The sequence below is a fragment of the Ornithodoros turicata genome, chromosome 4 (assembly GCF_037126465.1).
Source record: "Ornithodoros turicata isolate Travis chromosome 4, ASM3712646v1, whole genome shotgun sequence".
In the NCBI taxonomy this organism is placed as follows: domain Eukaryota; kingdom Metazoa; phylum Arthropoda; class Arachnida; order Ixodida; family Argasidae; genus Ornithodoros; species Ornithodoros turicata.
In genome coordinates this window covers 15,442,360-15,452,673 of record NC_088204.1, presented here as the reverse complement: position 1 = coordinate 15,452,673, position 10,314 = coordinate 15,442,360, and the positions used below count along the sequence as shown (strand labels likewise).

Sequence of the window (10,314 nt, the reverse complement as noted above, 5' to 3'; positions counted from 1 at the left end):
TTATGTTGTCAGGTCCGCGTTATCAGATGAAATAAGGGTGAACAGGCAAGCGAGCTGGTGAAGGTTCGACGACGGTGGCATACCTTGAGCTTGAGGGAACGAGGGTCACCGTCGCCGCGTTATCAGCCAGATCAGCGCTGAGATTAGATAACAGAATGCTTCAATAACAGAAAAGTATATGTAGTGTTTGTTCCTGCTGAACGTTCCAGGGTTTACTCCTTTTTTCTTCCTGATATGTACCTACGTATATATTGATTTTCCATTTTTTTTTATTCCTGAGTATTGATACGTTAATACTTGTCGTTGTTTGTCTTATATTATTATCAATTTATTGCATAGTACTTCTGGCATATTTATTTCGTTATATTGTAATGCCTCAGACGTATTTTCCCATGCCACATGTACAACAAACTATAGTGTCACTATGTTATTAGGACAGTGCGAGGGTTCAACAACAGGATTCCGTATGGTCAACATGTGACCATGCAATGGACTAGCAACCACTCTGTGCCTGATTTACAAATTATGTAAATTCTTTGTCTTGGGTATAGTAACTAAGATACAATAACTTGTGACTGTAACTATAGCTACTCTTTGCAGTCACTAGTTGCAGTAACTGGTCACTTTTTACAAGAGCAACTTGTTATTGTGACTAGTTACCACTGGTAAAAGTAACCGTAAAATGTAACTGTAACTTAAGTTGCTCAGACATTGCAATACTCAAAGTTTCTGAGGGTTACATTTGTTCGACTTTTTTATATTCTTAAAACGTACTGTCTGTAACGCGGTAAGAGATTAGTGTAAGAGTAACATTAACTGAGTTACTTTTTTTTCATGTTCTCTGTAACTGCAACTTGGTTACTATGTTGAGTAACTTTTGTCACGCCCTAAAATATTGAATAAACAATAAATCAATCAGCGTCATAAGTTACATTTTTGCCGTATTTTTATTTATTTTTTATTTTTTTCCCACAAAAATCAGCGTGCCCCTTTCTGACCATCTCGCCAGTGGTTCCGATGCAATTTCTCGTTTGTAAATGGACCGCCAGGGTGCCCAAGGACGCGAAAGCAAACAACATGGCGGCCGAGATCAACTTTCGGTCTCACTACTACGACAAAGTCGGGTTTCGCTGTATAAATGAAAACAAATCCATAGAAGCACTGCTTAATGAGAAACCTGTCGACCCACAAAAGCTCCTTAATTTCTGTAGAAAGTTCTGCGTGCCTTCTATTCATAGACATGTGGTCTGGAAAATACTGCTGGGTGAGACATGTTTTCGTCTGCTAGTTGGAAGGATCAATGTCGCTGCATTCACACTGAATACTAGCTCGGGAGCTACTATTCAGGCACCCTAACTTCATAGCGGTTCATAGAATCCAATGTTCCTTTCAGGTATTCTGCCAACGTATGATGCTAGCATACAAAGGGTTGAAGACGATCAGAAAGAGCAGTGGAAGTGTCTGAGAAATGCGTTAGAAATTATGCGTATTGTAAATGAAACAACTCCTTTGCCCGATGCTATCGTCTTGATGTACCTTCTTGGTGAAGGGAAACTAAATCTGGACATTGAACAGCAGGTAAGAAAGCCTCCAGCAGACCACGCGCGTTCTTCATTCAAACTCATTCGTTTCTTCTTTTTTTTTTTTTTTTAATCCAGCTGCAAGAAGAAGAGATGCAACACCTTCGAAGTATTGCTTCAGCATTTTCTGAAATTTGCAATTCCGAGCAAGAAGTTTATTGGATGACGAGAAACTTCTGGAAGCTCCTGAAAGGTCTCCCGACTGATACGTCCCTAATGGTAACTTTTAACACCATACAACGTAACATACACTAACACCACATAAATGATAGCAGAGAGAACACATACTAATTGGGTGTCAGTGGCTGGGCAGTTGATTGATTGTCCTTAGTTATACCTTAGTTCTCCATGTCACGAGTTTTTATCTTGTTCATCAACATATTGAGCATGTAGGTCATGCTGCGACATGTAAACATATGGCGAATAATACACAGACACAAGACCTATTCCGTGTTGTTGCTGCCTGTGTATCTGCAATACGCATGTCAGTCAACAAATTCTGGAAAACAGAAGCAGCATATAATGGCACATTGACATTGCTATGGATAAGATGCATGCTTTGCATTGCAGACGAAACAGATGGAAGACATTCTTGATAAAGAAGATCACGAATTGTATCAGCACCTCATTAAGGTTAAGGCGATGTCGGTACTCCCAGTCGACACATGGTTTCAGAGGTGCTTTGCAGACGTCCTGGACACTGATGCATTGGTGAGGTAAGTCAATGGGAATGTGTTTTCGTTATTTAACTGTAGTTTTCATGGTTTCATGCTCCTTATCTCATCCAGGGTGTGGGACAGAGTCGTTGGGGGATCTACGAAGATACTACCACAAGTTGCTACAGCACTGCTAACATCAATACGTTCGAGTCTCATGCATCACAAAACAGCATCCGACATCCTGCAAGCCATAGAAAATGTAATCATTTTTGATCGGTTCTATCTCGCATGACATGCAGCTCTGTTTTTTATTTTTTCATCATGTTCATAGCTATCGTGTCTCATGTGCAGGTTCCTAAAGAAGCTTCAAGTGCTATCATCAGCAAGACTCTTGCCTAAGTTCATTTCTGTGAATTTATTATGCAAACATTTCTCATTTCCCTTGCTGCACAAATTTGCACTACTTCTAGTTTCTTTCTTTTTTTTTTGCAAATATACATAATTCGTGCATCATAAAGAAATATTTCAAGGAAAAGTGTGTCTCGAAGTTTGTGTATGTACTTCAGCGCTTTTATCTAATAGCACAGTCCAATTGTTTAATTTGTTCACCATGTTGGTGTTGAGGTGCTACTGCTTTCATCTGGAGAACTGTACACGAGCAGCCTCTGGCCCGGTATTTTGGTTAGAGCAAGTTCTAGTCGTGTGACATCCATATCGGAGAATTTGTCCGTTTTTTCGGCGAACAGGTACAAATCTCCGCGTTGGTTCGACCCTTTCAGTGGTACCTTCATCATAGCCTTATCACGTCGAACCCAGCTTTCTCGGAGGTCAACCGGATATACTTTTACTGGTTCTCCAAGGAGCTTCATCGAGGCTTCGCTTTCCTTCAGTATTTGCAGTGACTTCTGAAAATAAGGTGTTGTCGCGTAGTCTCGCTGTGTTCTATACTGCAGATAGGCAATGCCGCAGGCAGTTGCTAACCCAGTGATTCCAGCAATTTTGAGCATCCTTCCTTTATCCATCGCTGACCGTATGGTTTTGTGTCTGCACCTCACAGAATCAGGTATGCACCACTGAAATCACTTCGTAGATTTAAAAACGCCAAGCACTAAACAACAGTCGTCTATCAACGACGTTCTTGAGTGTATCTTCGGTCGTCTGCTGTGTTTTTGAGTGTACTTTTCGGGGTCACCGCTAGGGCTCTGAGTAGTTTTCGTGACGACAGCCTGGTGGCAGTGCAGTCGCGAATTGGAAACGAAACCGAAACTTCGAAAGAAAAAGTACCGAGGGCAGCCCCGTTTTTATTCGTATGTAAACACAACGAGATGCCGTGTAAGGTTTTCCAAATATATTTTCGCTTCTAATTAGAACACTTGGACTATACATGCATAATACAGAAATAGATCCGTAGCGTCGCAATGGGTGGGTAGCTTATCGTTCAAGTGAGTAGGTGGAAATCTGCTCGGCCACCCCAGAATACTAATTAAATACCCAGAATTCTAATTTTCTTGTTCAACCCATGGCAACCGTTCCTGCTCTAAAATGCTGCAGAAGCACTCCGGAAGATTTTATGATGGCTATTTTAGAAATTTTATGTCTTTCTATTTTCTCTGATTTTCTTTGATTTCTGATTGATCATCTTTTGCTCGTTCTCTGGCTCGTCGGTTCAGTATTGGCTGATTGCTTGAAACACATATTCATATGTTATAATGAGAAAACGCAGTAACCAGAAATGTTCACACACAACTATTTGCCTGCGGGACTAACGTTTTATAAGCTCTCTTCAATGGCTCTTTCTCACCTCCACTGGACACATTGTAGGCGTTAGAGTCTTAGCACTTAAACACATGTTTAGATAATACAAGAGTATCTTCGAATATTTTGTCAGCTAGTTTGTACGGTACTTGGTGGCCAACAAATGTGATTACATGGATTCAAACAGAAGTGTTCAGTTAGTATCGCCCCTGGCGATGAAAGTCCCCATTCATCATCTCCTAATAAAGTTGTTGTTGTTGTTGTTCAGTTACAATTTCAATCCAGCACATTTCATTCATAATTCCAATGTGCTTCACAGACACCGATACATCAAATAGAAAGGCTGCAGCACACAAAGGTTTTGGGATGTGAAAGTTGGAAAACGAGCAGTCAGTACGAAACGTTCAATGTAATAAAATGTATCACAGTTATTTTTATTTTTATTTTTTTTACAAACTGTGAAGTAAGACCCGAGACAAGGAGTTCAGACAAATTATTCTCGTTGTCCTTGTCTCGGGTCTTACTTCACAGTCACGTACCACCAGCTTGTCAGCGCCATTTCGCTTCTGTTTTTCTACAAAGAGGAGTTATTCAATGGGGTTGACGAATTTGTGTCGAGAGGCTCTATATTTTGAAGAAACTCCAGCGTAGCGGGATTTTCATCAACGATCGTGGAATTATCACAACACAGCAACATGCTACATGTACACAAGGACAAGCTACGATAGAAAGTTCGTTGCACCAAAAAATGTTTTCCTAGACTAGGGATCTATGTCGGTATTTCGCGCTTGCTCGCACTAATACATACAGGTATGACACGGTTGGTGGTCCAGGTTAGTACCATATTATGTTGTCAGGTCCGCGTTATCAGATGAAATAAGGGTGAGCAGGCAAGCGAGCTGGTGAAGGTTCGACGACGGTGGCATACCTTGAGCTTGAGGGAACGAGGGTCACCGTCGCCGCGTTATCAGCCAGATCAGCGCTGAGATTAGATAACAGAATGCTTCAATAACACAAAAGTAAATGTAGTGTTTGTTCAACAAACACTACATTTACTTTTGTGTTATTTTGTATATATATTTCCAGGGTTTACTCCTTTTTTCTTCCTAATGTGTACCTACGTATATATTGATTTTCCATTTTTATTTATTCCTCAGTATTGATACGTTAATACTTGTCGTTGTTTGTCTTATTTTATTATCAATTTATTGCATAATACTTCTGGCATATTTATTTCGTTATATTGTAATGCCTCAGACGTATTTTCCCATGGCACATGTACAACAAACTATAGTGTCACTATGTTATTAGGACAGTGCGAGGGTTCAACAACAGGGTTCCGTATGGTCAACATGTGACCATACAATGGACTAGCAACCACTCTGTGCCTGATTTACAAATTATGTAAATTCTTTGTCTTGGGTATAGTAACTAAGATACAATAACTTGTGACTGTAACTACAGCTACTCTTTGCAGTCACTAGTTGCAGTAACTGGTCACTTTTTACAAGAGCAACTTGTTATTGTGACTAGTTACCACTGGTAAAAGTAACCGTAAAATGTAACTGTAACTAAGTTGCTCAGACATTGCAATACTCAAAGTTTTTGAGGGTTACATTTATTCGTCTTTTTTTTTAATTCTTAAAACGTACTGTCTGTAACGCGGTAATTAGTGTAACAGTAACATTAACTGAGTTACTTTTTTTCATGTTCTCTGTAACTGCAACTTGGTTACTATTTTGAGTAACTTTTTTTATTCCGTGATAGCGCCGCGAAGTAACTGTGGCTATGAGCGGCGTACAGATGTGGAAAGATGGAGAGAGGACATCAAGAAGGAGTGGGGCGGTTAGTATGTGTCTTGGGTCGACTTCAGGGGGAACTGTGCCGACATTCGTCTGGGAAGACTTCGAAAAACCCATAGAAAACCTCAGACACTTTTCTGCGTGACTTACCCTTAACCGTAAATTCCGTCAAAGCGCACTTTTATTTTTTTCGCAGTTTTTATTGGCATCTTTCGTTCCACATCCGTGTACCACGTCAAGAAACCTGACCTCGTCTGGTGTTGTTTCCATGTTCTCGCTCTCCGTTCGAAAGAAAACAAAATAACAGCTGCTAGATATAATTATGCTGAGGCTGCTGATCTTGATTAAAGATTCTCGAGGCGTGTGCTAATGAAAATTTCACATAAACGTCTAACGAAATGCACAAAATGTGCTGCGAAATTCCCCAGAGAAAAATGCTTTGGCAAATGCTTTCCTATTAATTACCATTTCGCTATAGTATTATGAATTATATAATATATTATATATATTATAATATAGTCCTTATTTTGCTTTTATTTTTTAATAAAAATCGAGAATTATAGCTCTCTATGCCCTTCAAACCGTTCTCTTCCGTTTTTTCCTCCCTCAGTTCAGGTTGACCTGGACTAGAACAGGGCTCCTCTGAAGTAAATCTTCTAAACCACTCGTTGATTTCTTCGAGCGAAATGACGGAATAAATCACTTCGTCTGCGGTTTCTCGTTCTGGATTCCGAGCAAGCAGAGGTTTCGTAAACCGGCGCCTTGTTACGAAAGAGTTTGTGTAAAAGTCGCGAAAAAGTTTGAACAGCCGACCTCGGGTCACGCGTGCTACCCGCGCGGCGTTGCTATGGCGACCACCCAGGGCATCTGGGTCTCGGGGCATTCAGTCACGTGCCGGGGCCATTCAGTGGCCTGCTTTCACGAACCTTCACCAAAGTCAGAAAATCTAGTCTCTCAGTAGCAAACTCTTAACCGTTGTTTGACAAAAGGAACGAGTGTGAGGAAAACGTCGCCAATTGTACATTTTTCACCGCCGACAGTGCTGATTTTGATCACACTCAGAGCAAACCGCCGCGACGCTGTCGTCTGCTACGGAGAGGAATGTTTGCATCCGGGTCGGCGCGGCGGTGCGCCAATCGTGCCTTCCGTTTGCGCTCACGTGATCCGATCAAGCCAATGACGCACCTCCTCGTTGTAGAGGTCGTCTGCAAACAGCTGAGTTGGAGTTTTGTTTTGATTTTCCAGCTGGTTCGTCGTAACGTAGTTCAGTAGCAAGTAGGGTAGGACAACCGTGGCTGTTTCTCGATGAAATTCTGATCGTGACTTCCTCAGCTGTGATACCTACACGTGAAAATTATTCCAAATATGAAAAGCGAATGACTGTACGTGCGCTTTTGGGATTTCTGTCCGATATACCAACAGGAGAACGTAGGGGGTCACTGCGCTCTGAGAAGGCAGGAGAGGGGATTCCCGGGGATTCCCCTCCGGTGACCCGGAAGTTTTTGCCGTACTACGAGCTACCTTCCTCCTCCTTCTTCCTTTCGCACTTCCTCTGTTTGATAGCGTAATGAATATAGAAGAAATAGTTCGCTTCTCTGCTTGTTATGCACACTTTGCTAAAACAACACAAACAAAACAAAATGAGTCACGTAGCCAGAAAAATATTTCTCGAGGGGTTCTACAGGAACTTTACATGGGGGAGGAGGATATCACCATCGTCTCCCTCTCCCATATGCACTGCCAAAGGTACGGTTTCGGGGGGGGGGGGTTGAACCCCCCTCCCACCCTTCTATGCCACCTGGCTATGCCACTGATACGAACGTAATTTGTAGCTCAAGTTTGAACATACAATCAGAATTTGCATTGTCGTGTTTTTGGTAATGCTTTATAAATTTAACCTTAAAATTCGAGTCTTCAGAGCACTTCAGCTGCATTTTCCTTCTCTATTACTACGTTGCTTTATTGATTTATTACACGTGAAAAACGTCCGTAATATACGGTGTGACACCCACCTGGAGCATAGAAACAAAGGAGCGTTTTTTTCGACGCCTCAAAAATTGTCTCAGTTACCTTCGTCAAACAAGGGACTGGTAACTAATAGTGAATACTATCACTCTCAAGCGCAGCTTCCTCAAAGCCTCAGAGCATTGTTACACTGTTGGTGTGCATTATCATCGCTTTCTCTCGTCTCCTGAATTTCCTCCTCTCCTCCGGGCCCGGGGTTTCAGCTCAGTCAGGGACAAGCTTGAAACTAGGTCAGGCGCACCCCCTCCAACCCGGGCTCCGTGTTCTCATAACTCTGTCTGCTTGCAATTGCATCGTTTTGCATTCCAATGATCCCTACAGGTCCTCAGGGGGTGCTGCTCATGTATAATAACGTGCCTTGGCACAGGAACATTATATCGGTAATGCCAAGATGTCATGTCCAGATATTTGACGACATGGTAAATAATATCTACACACTCGCGCAATCATTTTGTCCGTTACATCAGGGTGTGTGTGTGTGTGTGTAAGGGGGGGGGGGGTAAAAAGAAAGCAGGAAACGAAAGGAATTATTTGTTGCTAACTACCATCGTGTGTAAAGTTCTAACGTGTTACAGTATTGCGTGCAGTAGTATTATGGGCGACTAAACTGTTCGCGAAGAAACACACATCCGCCAAGTATGTATTAAAATACTCTTATCCACGTTATAATAGGAGGTCCCCCATACCGTTTACTTTGAGACCTTCTTCTGTAAAACTACATGACCAGTGTAACAAAATGCAACTGAGTGTCTAATAAACTCGAACTTGAACCAAATAGTCACGGGAATTAACTGCTAATTGATAATGATAAGACATGATTTCATGATCCAGACAACTAGTCGGGAATTAATAATCTATGAAATGTTCCTTTTTTTTTTAAATGTCATGTGAGCTATAGCTCTACATATTTCGATAAGCATGACCTTATATAAGTTACTTTCTCTTTTGATTATTACGATTTTACGACATCATTTTATACATCATTTACATTGAGAAATATATATTTTTTTCGACGTCGATCAATGTGAACGACAAAAGCAAAACTTGGTAGTTCATCTTTTTTTCTAATCTTTTTCATTTCTGCTTTCATCATTTGCTTCGTCCAGTTTCGTTGTGTCACACACTACCGAACGGTGTTGCGAGGACTTTGCATAACGCCTGATCAGTACAATTTCTCAATATATGACCCACGTATTTCAGCCTTCCTGTAGCCTCACCAACATATTCCGGGATACTGCATCGTGGAACGATTTCCAAAATGCATAATACCGTTTCCTTCATCACTGAAATAAAAACCCGGTGCCCAAAAGAGTCCCACTTTATTTCATTGGAATTCCATTCCAGCAAAAAGGCTCCTTCTCCCAGTGACCCTTTTCGATTTTTTATGCAGAGTACAATGACCTACTTTCTAGACGGGAGATGGCGTAAAATTTACTACGACCGCTCCCTCTCCCGACTCTCTCTCTCTCTCTCTCTCTCAAAAGCTTTCTCTTTAGCATAAGTGCACATATAGAGCTTTCCGGTTGCTGACACAAACATAATTGGTAAACATAAAATTTGAACTTTTCTCGTCGAATTTCTTCCGTAACCCAGTGACTCGTTCACGTTTTATTTGACGATATACCGATTTGCTATGTTTGAGGGAGAGGGAAAGAGAGAGAAGGAGAAATCCCAGACCGTGACCCCAGCCCCGGGAAACCCCGGATCGAACACCCTCTCCCGGTTTGAAAGCACTGAGTGCCATAGCACTAGTCGCAGCTCAGCAGCATAGTTCCGGATTGCCTTCTTTTTTTCTTTTTTTGTTCATGTAAATTTAGCTCAAAATATATGTACTTGACATCGAATCCCTGTACATCCTGTACATTATGTGGGCTGACCAGGCATTATGTAGCTTTCGTCCTTGCCTACACTCCAGAAACGAGTGCTAGAGTTGTGCTGTATCGCGCGGGAAATTTGAAGCGCTGAACCTACGTTTGAGAATGACACGTGACAGCATGATTGGTAAAAATATATTTATTTTGAATTTTGTTTCCTTTCGTTTCTCTCTTTCGCTGCGTTGGTGTCGAGAAAATCGGGAAGTCACTTCATTGCAGAACACTCACAAAAACTGAACTTGCACACAAACAATTCTCAAATGCAATGGGCGGTGTTATCATAAGCGTTAAAACCCGCGCTAAGAAGGAAACTACGAACCGCACGTCCAGCAGACACCAGAAGTTCAAATAAACAAAGTAAAGAGTGCAATGCGTTCGTACATACATGAAACTATCGCCATGGAGAAAGTTCCCACGCTATTTACGTCATAAAACAAGACGGTGGAAAAGCAACAGCAGTTGTCGAGCCCACCCCTCGACGCAGAGAAGTGATAGCAGACGACGCTGATAGCAGACGACAGAGAGGGCCCGAAGTTTATTTGAGACGCGAGAGAGGCACATCAACGATCCGAGGCCACCGGCACATCTGCCGCGGCGGGCCCCGAGCGGTGGCCTTCGC

General features: G+C 41.9%; 1 protein-coding gene across 1 annotated transcript; it reads left to right on the top strand.

Annotated features, from left to right (window-relative positions):
• Positions 1–1,027: 1,027 nt before the first annotated feature.
• Positions 1,028–2,791, top strand: LOC135391170 (TBC1 domain family member 7-like). Its single transcript, XM_064621302.1, has 6 exons — positions 1,028–1,264; positions 1,394–1,578; positions 1,659–1,799; positions 2,151–2,296; positions 2,369–2,498; positions 2,591–2,791. Exons 1-6 carry the CDS (start codon positions 1,078–1,080, stop codon positions 2,636–2,638), a joined length of 837 nt encoding a protein of 278 aa, XP_064477372.1. The 5' UTR covers positions 1,028–1,077; the 3' UTR covers positions 2,639–2,791.
• The last annotated feature ends 7,523 nt before the right edge of the window (positions 2,792–10,314 follow it).

Coding starts and splice junctions, on each gene's coding strand:
- LOC135391170 (XM_064621302.1), top strand. CDS start 1,078: ATGGCGGCCGAGATCAACTTTCGGTCTCACTACTACGACAAAGTCGGG. Junction 1,265..1,393: donor GGTCTGGAAAATACTGCTGG/GTGAGACATGTT, acceptor TGTTCCTTTCAG/GTATTCTGCCAACGTATGAT. Junction 1,800..2,150: donor CGACTGATACGTCCCTAATG/GTAACTTTTAAC, acceptor TTTGCATTGCAG/ACGAAACAGATGGAAGACAT.